General features: G+C 53.3%; 1 protein-coding gene across 5 annotated transcripts; it reads left to right on the top strand.

Moving 5' to 3' along the window:
* Positions 1–1379: 1379 nt before the first annotated feature.
* On the top strand, positions 1380–24260 carry GGT5 (gamma-glutamyltransferase 5). 5 transcript variants are annotated; one of them, XM_035267446.3, is made up of 13 exons: positions 1380–1970; positions 12006–12136; positions 12402–12497; positions 12939–13134; positions 13749–13906; positions 14378–14524; positions 17204–17340; positions 17706–18148; positions 18308–18414; positions 18550–18716; positions 18853–18963; positions 23238–23329; positions 23802–24260. In XM_035267446.3, exons 1-13 carry the CDS (start codon positions 1798–1800, stop codon positions 23860–23862), a joined length of 2019 nt encoding a protein of 672 aa, XP_035123337.1. In that variant the 5' UTR covers positions 1380–1797; the 3' UTR covers positions 23863–24260. The 5 variants fall into 5 exon arrangements, with proteins under 5 accessions (XP_035123337.1, XP_035123357.1, XP_078192443.1 ...); XM_035267466.3 differs by having other exon boundaries at positions 17706–17896; XM_078336317.1 differs by having other exon boundaries at positions 13772–13906.
* The last annotated feature ends 202 nt before the right edge of the window (positions 24261–24462 follow it).

Raw genomic sequence — 24462 nt, forward strand, 5'->3', positions numbered from 1 at the left:
CCCCAAGCTGCTGTCGCCACTGTCCCTGCTGTCCTGGCCTCTGGGCTTCGAGGGCTGCAGTGGGTGGGTGGGTGGCCTGGCCTGGGCCCAGGAATGTGCTTTGGCTCCTGATTGAACAATGTCACTGAGGCTTGTGAGTCGGGTGGGGTGGGAGGAGGCATCCACAGGCCCCCTACTGTGAGAGGCAGCCGTGGGAACAGCCTGCCTCTAAACAACCACTCTGACCCAGGCTGACCAGGGGCTTTGGCTGGACATAGGGGCCTGGCAGGCTGTGTGGCCTGTAAGGACACAGTCTGTCTCCGCGCCTCAGCTTCTCTGATGTCCAGGTTGAGGGCTCTGATTCCAGGTGTAGACATCTGGAGCCGGCAGTGCTCAGCTGGAAAGGAAGTGGGGAGGACTGGGGGAGCTGTGTGGGAAGGTGTCCAGCCCACATCACCTGCACCCAGGCTAAGCCTGGTCAACGGAGCCCCTCAGTGGGTTCTCACTCTCCTGGTTGCCTCTCAGTTAAGCATCCTGAGGCCTGGGGAGGACAGGGCCAGGCCAGTGTGCCCAGGGAGGAGGGGACACTGTAATAGCGGATTTGGATTCAGGAAAGCAGACTCGCAGCCAGGGTGGGGGAGAGTTGCAGGCGGGGTGTGGTGGCTCAGCCTCCCTCCCTGGAGGCCCATGCTGCATTTCCAGGACAGCAAGTCCCAGGCATGGATGGTCCCGGTGCCAAGGGCTAGAGGAAAGGTGTCTGCATTCCCCACATGAGCATCTTGTAGTCATCAGCATCTGGTGCTCTCAAGTCTGCCTGTTCTCTGTGCAGACTGGGAAGCCCTTGGTCACACTGGGGAACTGGGGGACCCAGGCCAGGCTGCAGAAGCATAGAGACTTGAACCCAGGTCCTGAGTGATACCACCTTGGGTCCCTTTCCCTCTCCCTCTCCCTCTGTTCAGCTCTGCCTTGACACTGCCTGGGCTGGGCCATGCAGAGAGGGTTAGGGATAGAGAGGGTTAGGGCCATGCAGAGAGGGTTAGTGGGAGCTGGGGGTGGGGCTCCACTCTGGGAGGGGGGCAGCCTGGCCGGTTCGTGGGGAGAGAGTTGCTCTGCTTTCCAGGGAGCTGCCGGGAACCCAGGGAATGGTGTGGAGGTTCTTGGGAGCCCTGCCCCCACCTAGACCGCAGTGCTGCAGGCACTTCTCAAGCACATTGGGACAATGTGGCCCTGGGCTCTGGCGGGTAGCAGGCGGGGCCTCGGGACCCACCACCAGTGGGGGCGTTAACACAGCAGCTGGCTTCACTAGGCAAGGAAATCTCCCCTCTGACTGGGGCTTTGCTGACTGGCCTCCTGCCAGGAATCAAGCATGAACTGAAAACTGGAAGTTGAGGCGTGAGTTCAGCCACTCCGTAGCGTGCACTTGGGGAAGGCAGCAGCTCGCCACAGCTGCCGGCCACCAGCCACCTATCCGTTCACCCATCTGTCCATCTGGCAGCCCGCGGTTCAGACCTGTCTAACTGTCCCCATTCTGTAAGCCTGACTGTATCTGACCATCTTTCTCTTACTATCATCTCTGTCCAGCTGTCCCCATTCTGTAAGCCCGACTCTATCTGACCATCTTTCTCTTACTGTCCTCTCTGTCCAGCTATCTGGACTGTCTGTCAGTCCATCTTCGTGTCTGTCTCCAGCCCCACCTGTTTGTCCAACTGTCCAATTACCTGCGAGTCTATCTGTGCATCTTCTTGTCCCTTCATCTGCCCACCCATCTGTCCCTCTGTCTGCCCACTGGCCTCCCCTCTCCTCCTGGGCTGCGGAGCCATGGCACGGGGCTGCGGCGCCACAGTCGGTCTGGCCCTGCTGGGGCTGGGGCTGGCGCTGGCTGTCATTGTGTTGGCTGTAGTCCTCTCTGGCCACCAGTTCCCCTGTGGCCCCCAGGCTTTTGCCCACGCTGCTGTTGCTGCTGATTCCAAGATCTGCTCAGATATTGGACGGTGAGTGAGAGGTGGAAGGGAGCTGAGTGGCCGTTGGCAGCCAGCCCCTCCTGGAGAAGACATGTGTGTGTTTGTGTGTGTGTGTGTGTGTGTACGTACATTGGCCCAGGAAGCAAAAGCCATGTGGCTACCACCTGCAGGGCTTGGGCACAAGGAGGCAGCCTCAGGACCTTTGCACAGAACAGGTGGCAGGGTGTGCCTGTAGGGCAGATGGGGATTTAGGGACAATGGTGGTGTGTGAGTCTATGCCTGGCTCCAGGGTTCAGAAGGCCCATTTGCATATCCCATTTGGGAACCAGTCTGTTCCCGCCTGACCCTGCTAGCTGGTACAGGCCCCTCCAGTTCTCCAAGGCTGGGGTCTTCTCCCAAGGTCATAGGTGAAGGAGTTCAGAGGATCTCTGTGCAGGTACTGGACTGCTGGGGTCACACGATCTCTCAGTCCTGGGATACCCAGCACCCCACCCCTCACATCCCCTCTCCCTGAGTCAGGGCCTGGGTCCCGTGAGCTGAGTGACTGATACTTGGTGCCCTGGACAGCGGGGATTTCCCGACCTCTTCCAGGAAGCCCAGCCCAAGTGAGGCCTCCGCTGTTGCCGTTGCAGAGCGGGAACACACAGGATGCCCCTTCCTGCCCCCAGCCTCCCACTGGGCCCACAAAAGCTACGGCAAGCAGCCCCTCCCTGCCAGCCACCTGGTCTGCTTCCCAGAAGTTCTGTCTTGCAGGCTATTGGAAGGGTTCCAGTGCTTTGTAAACTGAAGGGAACAGCACTCAAGCAAAGGAGGCTGTTCTCTCTCTTTGTTCATTCATTCACCTTTTCATTCGTTCCTTCCTCCCTCCATTCCCCCGTCTGTCCATCCTTCCCTGCCCTGATTGCTCTGCCGCCCTCCAGCCCCTCGTGACCTGGTCCGTCGGTTTATCTTCAGGGCTTTCTGCCTCCTTCCACAGGGCTGAGAATGGCAGCTCAGGGACAAGTGGGGGCTGGTGACAGCTTGGCCTCCCCAGTGGCTCCCAGGGGATTCGAGGGATTGACGTCAGTGGCCACCCCGGGCAGTGCTCCGTCTCTGCTCAGGAGGACATACAGAAATTCGGCACCCACATAAACTTGAAGTCACAAAGATGCAAATGAGACTGAGGTCTCAGGCACCAGAGACCACCCGTGGGCACGTGGCCTTTAGGAATGGGGACCTGCTACCACAGATCTCCCAGTGGAGTCTGGACCAGCTATGCCTCCCAGAGTGACTGTTTGGGGGTCTCCCAGGTCCTGCTGTGTGCGTGAGGGTCAGTGGTTGAGTAGGGATCTCTGCTCTAATGCTTCCTCCACCCATACTCCCTCCAATTCTCCCTTGGTGAAGAGATAGGATGTGGTTTGCAACAGTGTTTTGTCAAACGACTCTCTCCACTTCCTGTTTAAAGAAACAGGGAGTGGAAGAGAGCCTGGGTCTGGCCCCAGCTGCTGCTGCAGAACAGGGGTCACTGGACTCTGGGACCCTGGCCAGGCTGGCTACCGGCCTCAGCAAGAGGCCTGCTGCAGCGTCCTCCTGGCCAAGATGCCTCCTTGCAGGGGCCGCTGGCCATGCTGCCGCAGGGTCTGCTGGGGCCACCAGAAGCCCGTGCTCCTAGTTCCATCTCTCCCCTCTGTGCTTACCTCTCACTAGCAGGCCCTCCCAGAGTCCAGTCTCCTACTCTTTTTTTTGTTTGTTTTGAGACGCAGTCGGGCTCTGTCACCAGGCTGGAGTGCAGTGGCACGATCTTGGCTCACTGCAACCTCTGAATCCCGGCTTCTAGCGATTCTTCTGCCTCAGCCTCCCACGTAGCTGGGACTACAGGCACACGCCACCACACCCAGCTAATTTTTTAATTTTTAAAAAATTTTTAAATTTTTATTTATTTATTTTTTTAGAGACAGGATTGCGCTATGTTGCCCAGGCTGGAGTGCAGTGGCTATTCACAGGTGCGATCCCACTACTGATCATCATGGGAGTTTTGAGACCTGCTCCGTTTCAGACCTGGGCAGGTTCACCCCTCTTTAGGCAACCTGGTGGTCCCCCACTCCCGGGAGGCCATCATATTGATGCCAAACTTAGTGTGCCACCACGCCCGGCAATTTTTGAATTTTCAGTAGAGATCAGGCTTCGCCATGTTGGCCAGGATGGTCTTGATCTGTTGACCTCATGATCTGCCCACCTCGGCCTCCCAAAGTGCTGGGATTACTGGCATGAGCCACCGTGTCTGGCCCTGTCTCCTACTCTATCAGCACCAGTTTTATTCTTTGGATTCTGCTATAGCCAGAGCCCCTGGGTGTGGGTCCCTAAGGCTTATGTGAGTCTGGACCCAGCACTGTGCCTAGTAGACACACAAAAGGAGCACAGTGACAGTGAGGTATCTCATCTCCAGCATAATGTCTGTTTTGATCTTTGTAAAAAAAGGTGATTTTTGGCTGAACGCGGTGGCTCACGCATATAATCCCAGTACTTTGTGAGGCCGAGGTGGGTGGATCACTTGAGGTCAGGAGTTTGAGACAAACCTGGCCAACAAGGTGAAACCCTGCCTCTACTAAAAATACAAAAATTAGCCAGGCATGGTGGCGGGTACCTGCAATTCCAGCTACTCTAGAAGTTGAGGCAGGAGAATCTCTTGAACCCAAGAGGCATAGGTTGCAGTGAGCCAATATTGCACCACTGCACTTCAGCCTGGGTGACAGAGCAAGACTTGGTTTCAAAAAAAAAAGTTTATATTTTTGTTCTAATGGTTATCTTAACATCTTCATTCTATAGTTATATGTTTTACATAAATATGATAGCTATATAAGATATAGTACCCCTAGTATTTTGTTTTTTTGGACATTCTATTCGCTCCTGATGGTTAATTTATGTGTCAGTCAACTTGGCTAATCTATGGTGCTCCGTTATTTGGTCAAATGCTTGTCAATATCTTACTGGAGGTTATTTCATAGATGTGATTAACACTGACAGTTGATTTCAAGTAAAGCAGATTACCCCCCCTTCATATGAGTGGGCCACATCCAATCAGTTGAAGGCCTTAAGAGCAAAAACCGAGGTTTCCTAGAGAAGCAGGAATTCTGCTTCAAGATGGTAACACAGATGTCCTGCCTGGGCGTCTGGCCTGCTGACTGCTCTACAGATTTTAGCTTCTAGCCTTCAAGATCAGCTCTTACCTGAATTTACAGCCTGCTGGCTTGCCCTATAGATTTTAAACTTGCTAGTCCCCACAATCACATGAGCCAATTCCTAAAATAAATCTCTCTCTGTCTATGTATAACCTATTGGTTTAGTTTCTCTAAAAAAACTTTTACCTCCAGTTTCCTGGATGTTAATTCTGAAACTAGCTAGTAACTTTTTTTTATTTTTTCTGAGACTGAGTTTCGCTTTTGTTGCCCAGGCTGGAGAACAATGGCACCATCTCGGCTCATCACAACCTCTGCCTCCGGGGTTCAAGCGATTCTCCTCCCTCAGCCTCCCTAATAGCTGGAATTACAGGCTCCCACCACCATGCCCAGCTAATTTTTGTATTTTTAGTAGAGACGGGGTCTTGACATGTTGCAAGGGCTGGTCTCATACTCCCAACCTCAGGTGATCTGCTCGCCTCGGCCTCCCAAAGTGCCGGGATTACAGGTGTGAGCCACCACACCCGGCTGCTAGTAACTTCTTTTCAATGATGTGCCTCTTATCTCTAATAATACTTTTCTTCTTAAAGTCTACTTCATTAAAAATACTTATGCTGGGCACTTTGGGAGGTAGAGGTGGGTGGATCGATGAAGCCCAGGAGTTCAAGACCAGCCTGGGCAACTTGGCGAGACCCTGCCTCTACAAAAAAATATGAAAATTAGCCGAGTGTGGCTAATATAATTCTAAGTTGGCACACGTATAGTACCAGCTACTTGGGAGGCTGAGATGGGAGAATCACTTGAGCCTAGAAGGCAGTGATTGCTGTGAGCCAAGATCACATCACTGCAAGCAGCCTGGGAGACAGAGTGAGGCTGTTACCAATTTATTTGGGTTGAAAGCCACCACCAATCTGTTTTCTGTGCCTATTCTGTTTCTTCTTATCTCCTCTTACATCTTGTTTTGCATTTATTATTTTTATTATTCAATTTCCTCCCACTCTATTAGTTTTGTAACTGCGCAGTCTGGAGTTATTTTATGATAGTAGCTTACAACATGCATCCTTCACTTATCAAAGCCTACCATGAGTTAGTACTTTTTTTTTTCTTTAGACAGAGGAAGTCTCGCTCTTCTGCCCAGGCTGGAGTACAGCGGAGCAATCTCGGGTCACTGTAACCTCTGCTTCTGGGTTCAAGCAGTTCTCCTGCCTCAGTCTCCTGAGTAGCTAGGCCCACAGGCGTGCACCACTACGCCTGGCTAATTTTTTTTTTTTTAATAGAGTCAGGGTTTCACCATGTTGGTCAGGTTGGTCTTGAACTCCTGACTTCAAGGGATCTGCCCACCTTGGCCTCCCAAAATGCTGGGATTATAGGCATGAGCCACCGCGCCCAGCCTTTTTTTAATTTATTTTTTATTTTATTTTATTTATTTATTTAGTAGAGACAAGGTTTCACCATGTTGGCCAGGCTGGTTTTGAACTCCTGACCTTAAGAGATCCACCTGCCTCAGCATCCCAAAGTGTTGGGATTACAGGCACGAGCCACTGCACCTAGCCTCTGAGTTAATACTTCTATCCTCTTCCTAGTCAGTACAAGAACCTTGCAACAGGAACTAAATTTACCCTCTAATGACTTATATGCTAATATTTTTGTGTATTTTAAATATATGTGTATGCATATATGTATCTGTGTGTTTTGTGTGTTTTTAATTCTTATTTATGTTGAGAGTGTACAGCTCTGTAGAAGTAAAGAGAATTGGCCAGGCGCGGTGGCTCACGCCTGTAATCCCAGCACTTTGGGAGGCCGAGGCGGGTGGATCATGAGGTCAAGAGATCAAGACCATCCTGGTCAACAAGGTGAAACCCCGTCTCTACTAAAAATACAAAAAATTAGCTGGGCATGGTGGTTCGTTCCTGTAATCCCAGCTACTCAGGAGGCTGAGGCAGGAGAATTGCCTGAACCCAGGAGGCGGAGGTCATGGTGAGCTGAGATCGCGCCATTGCACTCCAGCCTGGGTAACAAGAGCGAAACTCCGTCTCAAAAAAAGAAGGAAAGATAAAAAAGTAAAGAGAATTGTACAATGAAGCCCCATGTATCCACTCAATTTCAACAGCAATCTTCTGGCCAGGCTAATTTCATATATACTCTTTCCTGCCTCCCTCCACCCAACATTGTTTCAGTGCAAATCCCAGATATGTAATTTCACCCATGCATATTTCAGTATGTTTTGTTTATTTTAAACCTCACAAGACATCATTGTTTTCTATACTACTATAATTTTATACCAATAACATTTATTTAGATTTACCTCTTCTGTTACCCTTTATTTTTTATTTATAAAAATATCTTTGTGAAAAAATGTCTTTGGGCACACAGTCAAGGATCTCTTGAGAGCTGAGAGCTGTGCCATGGGCAAAATAAACATATATATATTCTTTCACTTTTTTTTTTGAGACAGAGTCTCGCTGTGTTGCCCAGGCTGGAGTGCAGTGGCACAATCTCAACTCACTGTAACCTCTGCTTCCTGGGTTTAAGCAATTCTCCTGTCTCAGCCTCCTGAGTAGCTGGGATTACAGGTGTGAGCCACCATGCCTAACTAATTTTTGTATTTTTTTTTTTGAGACAAAGTTTCACTCTTGTTGCCTCGTCTGGAGTACAATGGCTCGATCTCAGCTCACCACAACCTCCACCTCTGTGGTTCAAGTGATTCTTCTACCTCAGCCTCCCAAGTAGCTGGGATTACAGGCATGTGCCACCACACCCAGCTAATTTTGTATTTTTAGTAGAGACAGGGTTTCTTCATGTTGGTCAGGCTGGTCTCGAACTTCTGACCTCAGGTTATCCATCTGCCTCGGCCTCCCAAAGTGCTAGGATTACAGGCATGAGCCACTGTGCCTGGCCATATTTATTTTATTTTAATTTTTTTTGAGACAGAGTCTCACTGTGTTGCCCAGGCTGGAGTGCAGTCATTGGCGAAATCTCAGCTCACTGCAACCTCCATCTCCCTGGTTCAAGCAATTCCCCTGTCTCAGCCTCCTGAGTAGCTGGGATTACAGGTCAATGCCACCATTCCTGGCTAATTTTTTTGTATTTGTAATAGAGACGGGGTTTCACCATGTTGGCCAGACTGATCTGGAACACCTGACCTCAGGCAATCCGCCCGCCTCAGCCTCCCAAAGTGCTGGGATTACAGGCCTGAGCCACCATGCCTGGACTGTTATTTTTTATTTTATTTCATTTTTTTTTTTTTTAAACAGAGTCTCACTCTGTCACCCAGGCTGGAGTGCAATGGCATGATCTCGGCTCACTGCAACCTCTACCTCCTGGGTTCAAGTGATTTTTCTGCCTTAGCCTCCCAAGTAGCTGGGATTACAGGTGTCCATCACCACACCCGGCTAATTTTTCTATTTTTAGTAGAGATGGATTTTTGCTGTGTTGGCTAGGCTGGTCTTAAACTCCTCATTTCAGGTGATCTGCCCACCTCTGTTTCCCAAAGTGCTGGGATTACAGGTGTGAGCCAGTCCCAACGCCAGCCTAAAGGCAATATCTTTTTTCCTCTGGATGCTTTAAAAAGTTTTGTCTTGCCTGATGTGGTGGCTCACGCCTGTAATCCCAGCACTGCGGGAGGCCGAGGTGGGGGGATCAGGAGGTCAAGAGATGGAAACCATGGTGAAACCCCGTCTCTACTAAAAAATACAAAAATTAACTGGGCATGGTGGCGGGTGCCTGTAGTCCTAGCTACTTGGGAGGCCAAGGCAGGAGAATTGCTTGAACGTGGGAGGCGGAGGTTGCAGTGAGCCAAGATCATGCCACTGCACTCTAGCCTGGCACCTGGTGACACAGCAAGACTCTGTCTCAAAAAAATAGAAATAAAAAGCTAAAAAAAAAAAAAAGAGAAAAAAAGGAGTAGTGCTCAGTCTGTCAGCCTCCTCAGGCTTGGCCGTCGCCTTGAGAGGAATGTCAGCCTTGCTTCTCTGCAGCCCCGTGCTTCTCTGCAGCCCCCTGCTTCTCTGCAGCCCCGTGCTTCTCTGCAGTCCCGCGCTTCTCTGCAGCCCCCTGCTTCTCTGCAGCCCCGCGCTTCTCTGCAGCCCCGTGCTTCTCTGCAGCCCCGTGCTTCTCTGCCTCCTACGCTGTTAAGCACACGTTTTCTATTTGCTGGGCTTTTCTAGTTCTCTGTGGGAAGTGTGGTCTGAATTACAGTCTCCCATTACCGTGAAGTCTGATTTACATTTAACAGATTATTTTGTTAAAATGTAAGGGAGCAAGGCAGACACTGGGGCCTGGGTAGGAGGCCATTGCAATAACCCAGGTGAGAGAGGTTGGTGGCTTGGACCGAGGTGGTGGAGATGGAGTCACTTGGTGGGTTGGATGTGGGGAAGGAAGTGACCAATCCAAGATGGTTCCAGAGTGTAGACACTGAGCAAAAAGGGGGAGTGGTTGTGTCCATTTCTAAGTCAGTAAGGACTAGCAGAGGAGCCATTTCGTGGGGAGGTTGGAAGGAAAATCAGAAGTGCAGTTTAGATCACGATGTGTTTGAAATGTATCTTAGATACCCTGAGCAGGTGTCTTGTGCATAGCTGGGGATAAGCACCTGGAGTGTAGGGAGAGGATTGGCTGGAGATAAAGCTGGGGAGTTATCGGCACACAGGTTGCATCTCCTGCCGTGAGCCTGGATGGGCTCGCCCAGGGAGAAGATATAGATGCATAAGGACCAAGAACCAAACCTGGGACCCCAAAAATCATGGGACCAGGGAGGTGGGAGGAAAACCAAAGCCTGGCAGGGTTGGGGAGGTGGGTGCAGGGACCCGGGTCTGTGCCCTCTTTGGACCATTGTCCCCATTTTTCCCTGGAAGCCAAGATGGTTGACTAGGCTGGAAGCAGGCAGGTTGGGAGAGCAAGGGCGCACTCCATTTAGTTAGGTGAAGACTTTGTCCGGGATGGGAATTTGAAGTGTTTTTTCTCTTCAGTTTGTCATTTGGCTTTGTTTATGGTGTTTTATTCTTATTAAAAATTAGTGTTTATGCCTGACTTGTTTATTTCCTGCTTCTGGCTTTGTGCTGTCTTTCTCATTCCAAGATGACGTGTGTCCCTGCGGAGCCCATGTGTGCTACATGTGGGCCCAGGGAGGGACACGTGGCTCAGGAGCTGGGGAGGGTTTCTGTCCAGATGCCAGGTCAGGCCACAGATGCCTGAGCTGAAGAAGGGTGCTGCGGTCAGAGGTCCCACAGGGTGGGTGTAGGGACCCATGTCCACTCCCTCTTTGGCCCTTGGTTTCGCCATCCACAACTGGGGTTTAAATGCTGGCTTCTTGAGGTCCTGGGGAGGATTCCTGGGTGTGAGGGAAAAGGTTGCCCTCCGTGAGCTGTGCAGTGCTGTGCCCCAGGGACAGGGATCATCACAATGTAGGCCAGGCTGACCAGCCGCTCACAGCTGAAGGGCCCACGTCTTTCTGCCCATGGACAGATGGGGAGGGGTAAGCCAGAGCAATTCTTTTCTTTGAGATGGAGTTTTGCTCTTTCACCCAAGCTGGAGTGCAATGGCGAGATCTTGGTTCACTGCAACCTCTGCCATACCATTTCAAGAGATTCTCCTGCCTCAGCCTCCCGCGTAGCTGGGATTATAGGCCCCTGCCGCCACACCCAGCTAATTTTTGTAATTTTAGTAGAGACAGGATTTCACCATGTTGGCCAGGCTGGTCTTGAACTCCTGACCTAGTGATCCACCCACCTCGGCCTCCCAAAGTGCTGGGATTACAGGTGTGCGCCACCATGCCTGGCCTCTTTTTTTTTTTTGAGACAGTCTTGCTCTGTCGCCCAGACTGGAGTACAGTGGCATGATTTCCTCTCACTGCAACCTCCGCCTGCTGGGTTCAAGCAATTCTCCTGCCTCAGCCTCCCAAGTAGCTAGGATTACAGGTGCTCACCATCAAATTCAGCTAATTATTTTCTTTTCCTTTTTTTTGAGACGGAGTTTTGCTCTTGTTATCCCGGCTGCAGTGCAATGGCGCAATCTCGGCTCACCGCAACCTCCGCCTCCTGGGTTCAGGCAATTCTCCTGCCTCAGCCTCCTGAGTAGCTGGGATTACAGGCACACACCACCATGCCCAGCTAATTTTTGTATTTTTAGTAGAGACAGGGTTTCACCATGTTGACCAGGATGGTCTCGATCTCTTGATCTCGTGATCCACCCACCTCGGCCTCCCAAAGTGCTGGGATTACAGGTGTGAGCCACCGCGCCCAGCCTTCAGCTAACTTTTTTTGTATTTTTAGTAGAGACAGGATTTCACCATGTTGGCCAGGCTGGTCTTGAACTCCTGACCTCAAATGATCCACCTGCCATGGCTTCCCAAAGTGCTGAGATTACAGGAGTGAACCAATGATCCCAGCCTAAGCCAGAGCATTTTCATAGACTCAGGGGCCCAGGAGAAGTTGTGGGGCCCATCAGCCCAAGCCTCATGCCCTAGTGTCAGGGAAAGATCCTGGGGTCACCTGCCAAAGGCCAGCCTTGAGGTAATCACGGCCAGAGTGTCCCTAGTGAGATGGGGAGTGGAGTTCCAGGGTGGGCTCCTGGTGCCACTGTGAGTGACTGAGAGGTGGCCTAGGCCTGGTTCTGCCTGTGGAATATGAGCTGCTGGGAGCCATGGCAACAGAAGCACTTTGCAAACTGAGAAGCCCCTTATCTATGGCAAAGGTCAGTGTAAATGGCATCACATTTTGCAACTGTAGAGTACTATGGACCTGTGAGCAGCCAGGTTTGATGGAGAAGCCTGGTTGTGTTCTCTGACCTAACCTGGGGTTTGGTGGCAGTAGATGGGCCACCTTCATCACCACTCGCCAATGAGTGCTAGCTGAGCAAGCCTGGCGGGGAGACAGGGAGGGGAGCCCCACCACTGACTCTGTACCATGTCGCCTAGAGCCATCCTCCAGCAGCAGGGCTCCCCCGTGGACGCCGCCATCGCAGCTCTGGTCTGCACCAGCGTCGTCAACCCTCAGAGCATGGGCCTGGGCGGAGGGGTCATCTTCGCCATCTACAATGTGACGACAGGTGAGCCCACACGTGACCTGTCATGGGGAAGACGGGCTTGTGCACACCAGTGCGTAACCCCTTCTTCAGCCAGTCCCATTTTCTCCAGCCAGTCTCTGGGTGGTCTTGGGCCCCCTGCTCTGCCCCCTTCACCTTTTGTGTCAACTTCTGTCCCTATGTTAGCCCCAAGTCCGTTTCATAGTGTAGAGATGGAAACTGAGGCCTAGAGCAGGCCGGAGGCTGTCTGTGGGGTCCATGAGCACTCACCTGCCCTGCCCTATTCCAGGGAAGGTGGAGGTCATCAACGCGCGGGAGACGGTGCCAGCCAGCCACGCTCCGAGCCTGCTGGACCAGTGTGCACAGGCTCTGCCACTGGGCACAGGTGAGGCCCCATGGGGGAGTCCCCCACTCCCACCCCCCAGGTCACTAGGACTGACCAACACACACCCCCAAAGGAGCAGCGCCTCATGGACCGCAGGGAATGGGAAGGCCCCACTTGGGAAGGGGCTCTTTGAGGTGAAACAGGGAGAAGAACCAGGCTGGACAAAGGCCTGGAGGCTTCAGTGGAGATGGGTTGGTGGGGCAGGGCGGGGCAGGGTGGGGAAGGGTGGGGCACCTGGGGCCAGCTTCTGCAGGGCCCCATGGGCCTGGCTGTGGACTTTGCGGGGAGCCACAGATAGTTTGAGCAGGGCGGGGTGTGGTTAGGTGTGGGCTCCAGAAAGCTGACTGGCTGCTGTAGCTGGGGGGCCACACGCAGGGGTGATGGAAAACCCGTGGGAAGGCCTGGAAGCCACAGGGTGGGGGTCTGGGATGTGCCATGCAGGGACCCAGTGGATCGGGGTGCCTGGGGAGCTCCGTGGCTACGCTGAGGCCCACCGTCGCCATGGCCGCCTGCCCTGGGCGCAGCTGTTCCAGCCCACCATCGCACTGCTCCGAGGAGGGCATGTGGTGCCCCCTGTCCTCAGCCAGTTCCTGCACAGCAGCTTCCTGCGGCCTTTCCTGCAGGCATCAACCTTGCGGTGAGCCCCACTGGGTGGCCCTGGGCTCCTGGTTTCAAGGCCATATCCTGTCTGGGCCCAGTCCACACCCCAGCTCTGCCTCAGTCCCTCCTGCACTGGAGGGTGGACACTCAGGGGGTTCAGGGGACCTTAAGACCAGGACAGAGGAGACTTTTCATAGCCCTTCTGGGTCCATGTGGCAAATAACTCAGGAAGTCAGGCTGGGGGGAGTTCATTGCCCAAGTGACAGGACTCCAAGGTGTGGATTTGGGCTCTGCCACCTGCCCTGGGGCCCCGGCCTCCTTCTCCCTCTCTCTGGCATGGCAGGAGGGCTTCAACTGCTACTCTCACCCGCCTGACCCAGCCCACTGACAGGCCCTCCCAGGAGTGAGGGGATGACAGACACTAGGTGGGAAATGTGTCCTCCCTGGACCAGGGCCATGAACAGGGTGAGTGGTGTCAGCACACCACCTCCTAGAGAATCTGTCCCCCGGTGTCCACCCCAGTGCCTTGGGACCCTGGGCCAGGGAGCCCTGCACTATAGGGTCCTGAGGACTCCACCCATGAGAGCCCTGGCAGGAGTGAGGCTGCCTCTGGGACCTGGCCCCACCCTGAGGCTGCCCCCCACCCCCCAGCCAGCTCTTCTTCAACGGAACAGAACCCCTGAGGCCTCAGGACCCACTCCCATGGCCTGCACTGGCCACCACCCTAGAGACCGTGGCCACAGAGGGCGCAGATGTCTTCTACACGGGGAGGCTGGGCCGGATGCTGGTGGAGGACATTGCCAAGGAAGGTCAGCCTCCCTGAGGTCCCATACCCTGTCCCTGCTGGAGAAAGAGCCAAGGTCCAGGTGCTGGGGGTTGAGGGCAGACTTCTCCCCAGGCCCTGAGGGAGTGCCTGGGGCTCCGAGAGGCCATGCACCTAACACGGCTGGCCTAAGGAGTCCTGTGGTCCAGGACCTTGGACAGCAGAGCCTGCGGGTTAGGGTCATGGCGGGCTTGGGCAGCTGAGCTGTCCACCCTTACAGGCTTTCAAAGGCCAGCTACCTCTCCCATCTTCCTCTCCCTGTCCCTGCCTCTGGTCCACCCCTCCACATCTGGCTCCAAGGGTCCTGTCCTGAGGCTGCTGCCTACAGACCTATCATCACCCTTTGTCCTCGAGGCTAGAGGATGAGTGGAATCCCATTGTGTGACCTGTCACCTGTGGTTATTCCTCCCTGCCTCAGTTTCCCCATCTGTTCATGGAGTCCTCTCTCTCACCCCAGGGAGCCAGCTGACACTGCAGGACCTGGCCAATTTCCAGCCCGAGGTGGTGGACGCCCTGGAGGTGTCCCTGGGGGACTACACCCTGTACTCACCGCCATCGCCTGCAGGGGGTGCCATTCTCAGCCTCATTCTCAACGTGCTGAGAGGTAAAGCCGCTGCCCAGAGCCCTGGCCCCCTGGGAACCTGGACTCCAAGCCCAGCCACGTCCTAGTTCAGCCTCCTCATCCATAAACCGGGTTCACAGACCCACAATGCAAAGACAGGGCTGTGGAAACAAGGATGGTGGGTTTTAAAGCTGGCCTCTGGCTCGGTCCATACATGAGACTTTGCTGAAGGGGTGACATCATTCATCCAGAGTCTTCCTCCCACTAGGTGACCAGTCCCAGACATAGAAGCAGGTGGGCTGTGCAGGTGGTAAGCTGCCCATCGGGGCGTGCACCCAGGGAGTGAAGCTCAGCGCAGCCCAAGGCAGCCTGTCAGGGGTTCCAGCAGTGCCGAGGCCTGGGGCTACCTGCGCTGGATTCATATTAGTGTCCTGTGTCTGCCATTACAAATCACCACAAGTTTGGTGGCTTCAAATAACAGAAATGCATCCTCTTAGAGCTCTGGAAGCCAGAAGCTCAGTATCTAGTTGTCCACAGGGCTGCATTCCCTTGGGCTCCAGGGGAGCATCTCTTGTTTGCCTCGTTGACCTAAATAAAAAACAGAACAAGGCTCTCAAAGAAAATGATGTTTATTCCAGAGTGGGCCTCACAGTGGGAATACCCATGCTAGGGTAAACTGTGTGCGTGGCGATTTCTGAGCTCTTGGTGCACCATCACCTGAGCAGTGTGTGCTGTACCTAGTATGTATTCTTTTACCCCTCACCCCCTCCCAGCTTTCCCCTCGAGTCCCGGGAGTCAATTATATCATTATATAATTCTCTCTCTCTCTCTCTCTCTCTTTTTTTTTTGAGATGGAGTCTTACTCTGTCACCCAGGCTGGAGTGCCAGGCTATGTTTTGCATTTTTTTTTTTTTTTTAGTAGAGACGGGGTTTCACCATGTTGGCCAGGCTGATCTCAAACTCCTGGCCTCAGGTGATCCACCCACCTCGGCCTCCCAAAGTGCTGGGATTACAGGCGTGAGCCACCGCGCAGAGCCCATTATATCATTCTCATGCCTCTGCATCCTCATAGCTTAGCTTCGGTATATAACTGTTTTGAAATGATTATCCGTGGCTACTAGGATCAGTGGTAAGGGTGGCACCAGTCTAAAGCTGGACAGGCCATTGCTGGGCAGCTGTCCTTGCAGAAGTATTTTTTGTATAAGGTTGTGATGGTCTTTGTGTGAGGTTGTGAGGTGTTTTCTTTTTGAGACAGGGTCTTGCTCTGTCACCTGGGCCAGAGTGCAATGGCACTGTCAAGGCTCACTGCAGCCTCAGCCTCCTGGACTCAAGCAATCCTCTCACCTCAGCCTCCCAAAATGCTGGGATTACAGGCATGAGCCACAGCACCTGGCGGAGAACGGGGCACTTGTGCACGAGAATCCTCTCTTCATGGCCTTTCCTTGGCTCTATTTTTCAGAGTGTATTTTTTTTTTTTTTTTTTTGAGATGGAGTCTCACTCTGTTGCCCAGGCTGGAGTGCAAGAACGTGATCTCGGCTCACTGCAACCTCTGCCTCCCAGGTTCAAGCTGTTCTCCTGTCTCAGCCTCCCCAGTAGCTGGGATTACAGGCACCCGCCATCATGCCCGGCTAATTTCTGTATTTTTGTCCAGGTGGGGTTTCACCATATTGGAGAGACTGATCTCGAACTCCCGACCTCAGGTGACCAGCCAGTCCCAGGCTCCCAAAGTGCTTGAATTAATGGCATGAGCCACTCCACCGGGCCGCAGCTCCATTTTGACAGTTTTCACAGCCTCTTCCTGCTTCTGGTGGCACCAGCATTCCTTGGCTTGTGGCTGCCTCACTCGTCTCTACCTCTGTGGAAATACTGGTTTCTCCTCTGCTCTGTGTGTCCTCTCCTCCATGTGTCTGTCTTACAAGGACACTGTGATCACATTCAGGGAGCATCTAGATAATCCAGGATAATGTCCTCCTTGGGCCAGGTCTGGTGGCTCACGGCTGTAATCCCAGTACTTTGGGAGGCTAAGGCGGGTGAATCACTTGAGGTCAGGAGTTGAAGACCAGCCTGGCCAACATGGTGAAACCGCATCTCTACTAAAAATACAAAAATTAGCCAGGCGTAGTGGCACTCACCTGTAGTCCCAGCTACTTGGGAGGCTGAAGCAGGAGAATCACTTGAACCCAGGAGGCAGAGATTGCAGTGAGCCGAGATCATGCCACACACTCCAGCCTGGGTGACAGAGCAAGATTCCCTCTCAAAAAAACACAAAAAAGCCCAGGCATGGTGGCTCACACCTTAATCCCAGCACTTTGGGAGGCCAAGGCAGGCAGATCACTTGAGGCCAGGAATTCAAGACCAGGCTGAACAACATGGCAAAACCCCGTCTCTACTAAAAATACAAAAAAACCTAGCTGGGTGTGGTGGCGAATGCCTATAGTCTTAGCTACTCAGGAGGCTGAGGCACAAGAATCACTTGAACCTGGGAGACAGAGGTTGTAGTGAGCTGAGATTGCGCCATTGCACTCCAGCCTGGGCAACAGAGCAAGACTCTGTCTCAAAAAAAAATCTTTACCATACTTTGCCACTTAAGGTAATAAGTGCTGTATAAGGTAATATTCACCGGTTCTGGGAATTAGGATGTGAGTGGATCTTTCTGGGGGGTGGTCAACATTTAACATACTACGTAGGATGACCCCCACCTGTGCCCCAACCCCCGCTAGGGTTCAACTTCTCAGCAGAGTCTGTGGCCAGGCCTGAAGGGAGGGTGAACGTGTACCACCACCTCGTGGAGACGCTCAAGTTTGCCAGGGGTCAGAGGTGGAGGCTGGGGGACCCTCGAAGCCACCCGAAGCTCCAGGTGAAGTTGCTGAGGTTGCTGGGGCTGGCGGGCTACCCTCCTCCCTGGTTCAGGACTTGGCATGAATGGAGGGTCGGGCCTGGCCGGGGGAGGTTGGAGGGATATGTATGTGGTTTTAGGCCAGGGCAGTACTGAAAGGGACCCCGGGGTGGCAGTTACAGGGGTCAGGGGTAGGAGTGGCACCATATTTCAAAGGACCTGGAGGGTGGGCAGAGTCTAGACCTAGCCTGGGCTTGAGGGAGGCCTGGCCACAAGGTCAAGGACAAACTGGAGACAGCCCCCATGGGGCTGAGCGCGTCCTGCCCTTGGTTCTCCGGGCCCCGACTGGCCCCTCACTGACCCTGCCACCTGCCCACCCACCCCAGAATGCCTCCTGGGACCTGCTGGGGGAGGCCCTGGCCCAGCTCATCCGCCAGCAGATCAATGACCGGGGGGACCACCAGCTCAGCCACTACAGCCTGGCCGGGGCTTGGGGCCATGGGACAGGCACCTCCCATGTGTCTGTGCTAGGGGAGGATGGCAGTGCCGTGGCTGCCACCAGCACCATCAACACACCGTGCGTGGGGCTTGGGGGAAGGCGGGTGGCCACTCCTCCTCTCCTAGACCTGCACCCTCCCGACCCCATGTCCCCTCACTTGTCCCTGTGGGGCAGCACCTTGCTTTTGCCCTCTTTCTCCTCCTCTATTTCAAAAGGGGCCCCCACCCCGACATCTCTGGCTGGAAAAGCTGCTGCTGGGGTGGCCCCGAGCCAAGATTTACCTGGGATTGGGTGGTCTCGCTCAGAAGGCTGCCCTGATATGGGGCACAGGTGGGTGTTTGGGGGCCCATCCTGGGTGGTGCCAGGGAGTGAATAGTGGCTCCAGCATGTTTCAGGGCAGCTGTGAAAGGAGGGGGTCCTGCAAGGTGGGTGGGGCATTGTCTGGTGGGAGCCCGGGCCCCAGCCCAGGCTCTGCCTCCGCGGCTGCAGCTTTGGAGCGATGGTGTACTCACCACGGACAGGCATCATCCTCAACAATGAGCTCCTGGACCTATGCGAGAGATGCCCCCAGGGCTCCGGCACCACCATCTCGCCTGGTGAGAACAAGGCTTCCCACTTGGGCTCCACAAGGGCCCCCACACCAGGGGAGAAAGGGAGGGGGCTGGGCTGGGGCTGCATGCTAACCCCTGGATAGGTCACCACACTGGCCAAGACACTGTTTGCTCAAGCAGAGAATGGAGACAGGATGGGTGGAGCTCCTGGAAGGTGCTGGCCCCCAGTTCCAGGCGAGCGTCCCCCGTCCTCCATGGTGCCCTCCATCTTGATCAACAAAGCCCAGGGGTCGAAGCTAGTGATTGGTGGGTCTGGCGGGGAGCTCATCATCTCTGCCGTGGCCCAGGTGAGTCTGGGGCTCCTGGCTCCAGTTCTCCTTTCTGGGCAGTACACTGTCTGATTCTCCCTAGGGTGGGGGCGTGAGGGCTGATATAGGGTAGCGGGTACCCCCTTTCTCCCTGCATCCCTCATCTCTCCCCCAGGCCATCATGAACAAGCTGTGGCTTGGCTTTGACCTGAGAGCGGCCATCACAGCCCCCATCCTGCATGTCAACAGCAAGGGCTGTGTGGAGTATGAGCCCAACTTCAGCCAGGTGAGGTTGAGGTCCGAGCTGGATGCCTAGGGCCAAGCCCACCCCCCAAGTCCATGCCGCTCAAAGCCACCTGGGAGGAATTCAGTCACTGAGATTCTTAGGCCAGGTACACTTCAGCTTTGGGGGCCATAAGAGTCGGGGACCTTGATGGGTAAGGCTATCAATGGCCTCCAGGCCAGTTCTGTGGCCTCTGAGACAAAGAGCAGGGTGTTGTCTACACTGCTCCCCGGCTAAGGATCTCAGCGCCTTGGTCTCTAGTCTGTGGTTTATGCCATTTTTCAGAAGTGAGTTTTCCTGGCTGTGGCCTCTCAGACTCTCCCTCATGGTGACTTTTTCCCTGTGTGGTTTGTAACTTAAATTTGCAACTTTATTTGTAACATAGGTTGTTTTTCCTGTGGGAGTCTGTAAAGTGATTTTGTTCTGGGGCACTAGGGCATTGGTGAAAATTTTTACACTCTCTCTATATATATATTACTATGTATTTGAAACAGCATCTCACTCTGTTGCCCAGGCTGGAGTGCAGTGTTTCGATCACAGCTCACTACAGCCTTGACCTCCTGGGCTCAAGTGATCCTTCCTCCTCAGCCTCCCAAGGAGCTAGGACTACAGGCGTGTGCTACCATGGCTGGCTAATATATGGATTTTTAGTAAAGACGAGGTTTCCCCATGTTGGCCAGGCTGGTCTCAAACTTCCAACCTCAAGTGATCTGCCTGCCTTGGCCTCCCAAAGTGCTGGACTTACAGGCATGAGCCACTGTGCCCAGCCCTCCCTTGACTCTTGACTGAAGGACCTTTGTCCTAGTAAATATCAATTCTCAGGACCTTTCACTCTGAGGACCTGAAATGCTGAGAATTTGGGAGATGAGAGGACAGTCTGGGGACTGGGATTCCTGGAATCCAGTGACTCACAAAGCTAAGGTTCTCAGCTCCCTTGGGGAGTTGGAATGTCAGCTACTCAGGTCTAGGGCTTTCCACGGAGTACATCCTAAACTCTGGGTTGGAGACTTTGGGTCCCTAAGGGCCTTCACAGCTAAGGCCTAGGGACTAGGGTGAGGAAAGTATTTGATCCTGGGGGTCTTGGAGTCTGGCCAGTGGACTCTGAGAAATGGAGTCTCTGAGCACTGAAAGTCCAGCTTTGGCTTCAGCAGTGAGGATCTTGGCCTTCAAGTCTAAGGACAGTGGGCAATTATTACGTCAGGCACGGGGAACTTACAGCCAAACACGTAGGGCTCCGAAGACGTCACTTGCCCTGTCAGCAGCTCAGGCCATGTGGCATCACCTGATGACCTCGGATCAGAGGCCCTGGTCTTGAGGAGTGCGGAGCACTAGGGCCTGCGTACCTAGATGTCTCTGGAATCTCAGGCCCTGCTGGGTAAGGTTCTGGGGCCGTTAGTCTTTTTTTTTTTTTTTTTTCTTTCGTTTGTTGTTGTTGAGACAGTTTCACTCTGTCACCAGCTGGAATACAGTGGCACGATCTCGGCTCATCCTCTGCCTCCTGGGTTCAAGCAATTCTCCTGCCTCAGCCTCCCGAGTAGCTGGAATTACATGCCCATACCAACATGCCTGGCTGATTTTTGTATTATTAGTAGAGATGGGGTTTTGCCACGTTGGCCAGGCTGGTCTGGAATTCCTGACCTCAAGTGACCCGCCTGCCTCGGCCTCCCAAAGTGCTGGGATCACAGGCGTGTGTGACTGTGCCCAGCCAAGTTCTCAGGTCAGTAGTCTTAAATGGTATCTGGAAACATGGGGCCCTAGTGGCTCAGGGCCCTGTCCTCTAGGACTTTTGCCCCTTTATAGACTGGTTGTGTGTGAGGACCATCACCCAGGGCAAGGTACTTGGCATCTTTGAAACAAGCACAGGTGGCCAGGTGCAGTGGCTCACACCTGTAATCCCAGCACTTTGGGAGGCCGAGGCAGGCGGGTCACTTGAGGTCAGGAGTTCCAGACCAGCCTGGCCAAGATAGTGAAGCCCCATCTCTACTAAAAATACAAAAATTAGCCGGGTGTGGTGGCGGGTGCCTGTAATCCCAGCTACTTGAGAGGCTGAGGCACAGGACTGCTTGAACCCAGGAGGTGGAGGTTGCAGTGAGCCAAGATCATGTCACTGCACTCTAGCCTGGGCAACAGAGCGAGACTCTGTCTCAAATAAATAAATAAATAAAAAAGAAACAAGCACAAGGCTAGGGGCTACTTAGGTCTCTGACTTCCTCAAAGTCCACAAATTTAGGGTCTTGGGCCTGAGCCTGTGGCCTCCGCCCCGAGTGTCTCACATGCCGGGCTGAGTGTGCTTTTAGCTTAGGTGTCTAATTTCCTTGGGTACTCAGGTCCTTATTCTTGCTGAATTCTCCATCAATAGGGCCCTAAACTTGTGGGTTCCTGGGTGTCTAAGGTCTTGACATAGTGTGTTGAGATCATAGGTCTTTTTTTTCTCTTTGAGACGGAGTCTCGCTCTGTCACCAGTCTGGAGTGCAGTGGCGCAATCTCGGCTCACTGCAACCTCCGCCTCCAGGGTTCAGTCGATTCTCCTGCCTCAGTCTCCCGAATAGCTGGGATTACAGGCATCCACCTATAATCCCAGCTATTCCCACTGCTCCCGGCCAGAGATCATAGGTCTTTTTAAAACATTTTTTTGTGACAAGGTCTTGTAACCGCCCAATGGGTTCCCCTTGCTGGCTGCCTGGACAGAGCCAATTCATCAAGGTAGGGGAATTGCAATAGAGAAAGCATAATTCAGACAGAGCCCGCTGGACGGGAGACCGGAGTTTTATTATTACTCAAATCAGCCTACGCAAGCATTCGGGGAGCAGAATTTTTTTTTTTTTTTTTTTTTTTTTTGAGACAGAGTCTCGCTCTGTTGCCCAGGCTGGAGTGCAGTGGCATGATCTGAAACCTTTGCCTTCTGGGTTCAAGCAATTCCCATGTCTCAGCCTTCTGAGTAGCTGGGGTTATAGGTGCACACCACCACGCCCAGTTAATTTTTGTATTTTTAGTAGAGACAGGTTTTCTCCATGTTAGCCAGGCTGGTCTTGAACTCCTGACCTCAGGTGATCTGCCCGCCTCAGCCTCCCAAAGCGCTGGGATTACAGGCATGACCACCGCGCCTGGCCAGAGAGCAGTGTTTTTAAGGACAGCTTGGTGGGTTGGGGGAAGCCAGTGAGCCAGGAGTGCTGATTGGTCAGGGATGAAATCATACGGAGTTGGCTGGGTGCAGTGGCTCACACCTGTAATCCCAGCACTTTTGGGAGCTGCGGTGGGCGAGTCACCTGAGGTCAGAAGACCATCCTGGCCAATATGGTGAAAACCTGTCTCCACTAAAAATACAAAAATTAGCTGGACATAGTGGCAGATGTCTCTTAATTCCAGCTACTCAGGAGGCTGAGGCAGGAAAATCACTTGAACCTGGGAGGCAGAAGTTGCAGTGAGCTGAGATCGCACCACTGCACTTCAACATGGGTGACAGAGCGAGACTCCATCTCAAAAACAAAAACCCTCCAAAACCCAGGAAATCATAAAATCATACGGAGTTGAAGCTGTCTTCTTGTGCTGTCGGTTTCTGGGTCAGGGGCACAAGTTTAGATGAGCCAGTTAATCAAACTGGATGGGGCCAGCTGATCCCATCAAGTGCAGGGTCTGCAAAATATCTCAAGCACTAATCTTAGTAGCAGTTTAGGGAGGGTCAGAATCTTGTAACCTTCAGCTGCATGACTCCTAAACCATAATTTCTAATCTTAAGGCTAATGTTAGTCTTAAAGGCAATCTGGTCCCTAGGCAAGTAGGAAGTCTGCTTTGGGAAAGGGCTGTTACCGTCTTTGTTTAAACTATAAATGAAGTTTCTCCCAAAGTTAGTTCAGACTACGCCCAGGAATGAACAAGGATAGCTTGTAGGTTAGACTCAAGATGGAGTCAGTTAAGTCAGATCTCTTTCACTATCTGAGTCATAATTTTGCAAAGGCGGTTTCAGTCTTGCTCTGTTGCCCAGGTTGGAGTTCTGTGTCACAATCAAGGCTCACTGCAGCCTCAAACTGCTAGGCTTAAGGGATCCTCCTGCCTCAGCCTCCTGAGTAGCTGGGACTACAGGCACAGCACCACCACACCCAACTACTTCTTATTTTCTTAAAAAAAAATTTGTTTTTAATAAAGATGCGATCTCGCTGTGTTGCCCAGGCTGGTCTCAAACTCCTGAGCTCAAAAGATCCTCCTGCCTTGGCCTCCCAAAAATCTGGGATTACAGGTGTGAGCCACCACGCCTAGCCCAATTTTTGATTTTCTTGTAGAGACAATGTCTTGCTTTGTTGCTCTGGCTGTTCTCAAACTCCTGGCCTCAAGTGATTCTCCTGCCTTGGCTCCCAAGTGGCCGAGACTATAGGTATGTATCACCACGCTTGGCTTTTCTTTTTTTTTGAGAGACAGGATCTTGCTGTGTTGCCCAGGCTGATCTCAAACTCCTGGCCTCAAGTGATCCTCCCTCCTCAGCCTCCCAAAGTGTTGAGATTACAGGTGTGAGCCACTGCGTCAGGCCTCAGTGTCTAAGTCTTGAGAAGCCACATCCTCCATTGAAAGCCCCCTGAAGTCAGGTTTGCACTTCAAGGCCCTGGTGTCATTGGATCGAGGACAGACATGAACTTTGGGCTGGGGTGGTGTCCTCCGTGCCTCATCCCTGGAGGCTGAGCTTCTCCTCTGCCGGCCTTTGGCTCTCATCCACGCTCCCATCTGTGTCCTCAGGCCCGCTTCCCCTCAGCCTTGCCTTTATGGTTTTTGTCATTTCTTGCAGAGGCCTCTCTCTTCTGGAGACAGGCTGAGCTGCCCTCTCCTATGAACCTGCTTTCTCTCCTCTCCAGGAGGTGCAGAGGGGACTCCAAGACCGCGGCCAGAACCAGACCCAGAGGCGCTTCTTCTTGAACGTGGTCCAGGCTGTGTCCCAGGAGGGGGCCTGTGTGTATGCCATCTCGGACCTGAGGAAGGGTGGGGAGGCCGCAGGCTACTAAGACACTGTTCTGCCCAGAGCCGAGGTCCTGTCCCCTCATGGGTCCTGCGTCCAGGCCGGATGTGGCTGAGGGACCCAGTACTCTGGTAGGATCTGGACCCCTGGCAGGGGAGTTCAGCTGAGCGTGGAAGAGGTGGCAGAGACCAGTTGGCAAGATGGGAGACTGAGCCTCCTCCCTGACCTCCTTTCCCAGAGCTCCTGGTGGCCCTGAACTGGCCCCTCAATCCCTTCGAGGACTTCTTGCCCAGGCCACTCTCCCACCCTTTCAATCTGTATATCCTCCAGTCCAAGATTAAAGAAGAGGCGGACCGTGGCCTGATTCCATGGTTCTGAGTATGAGAGGGGACCCTTGGACAGTGCACAGGCTCCTACGGTTCTCCACATTGCACCTGCATGTAGGCGGGGAAACTGAGGCTCGCTGACCCGCCAAACCTCAGCCAGGCCACCCCTGGACAGAGGCAAGCACCACCCCCACCCCCACAGCCCACCACTCTGCTCAGCCCATCTCAGTAGTG

This window comes from Callithrix jacchus, chromosome 1 (assembly GCF_049354715.1).
Source record: "Callithrix jacchus isolate 240 chromosome 1, calJac240_pri, whole genome shotgun sequence".
In the NCBI taxonomy this organism is placed as follows: domain Eukaryota; kingdom Metazoa; phylum Chordata; class Mammalia; order Primates; family Cebidae; genus Callithrix; species Callithrix jacchus.

Excerpts from the sequence above, each read along its gene's own strand:
- GGT5 (XM_035267446.3), top strand. The coding sequence starts at position 1,798 with ATGGCACGGGGCTGCGGCGCCACAGTCGGTCTGGCCCTGCTGGGGCTG. Across the intron at positions 13,907-14,377 it reads GGAGGACATTGCCAAGGAAG|GGAGCCAGCTGACACTGCAG; the intron begins GTCAGCCTCCCT and ends CTCTCACCCCAG. Across the intron at positions 18,149-18,307 it reads TGCCCTGATATGGGGCACAG|CTTTGGAGCGATGGTGTACT; the intron begins GTGGGTGTTTGG and ends CCGCGGCTGCAG.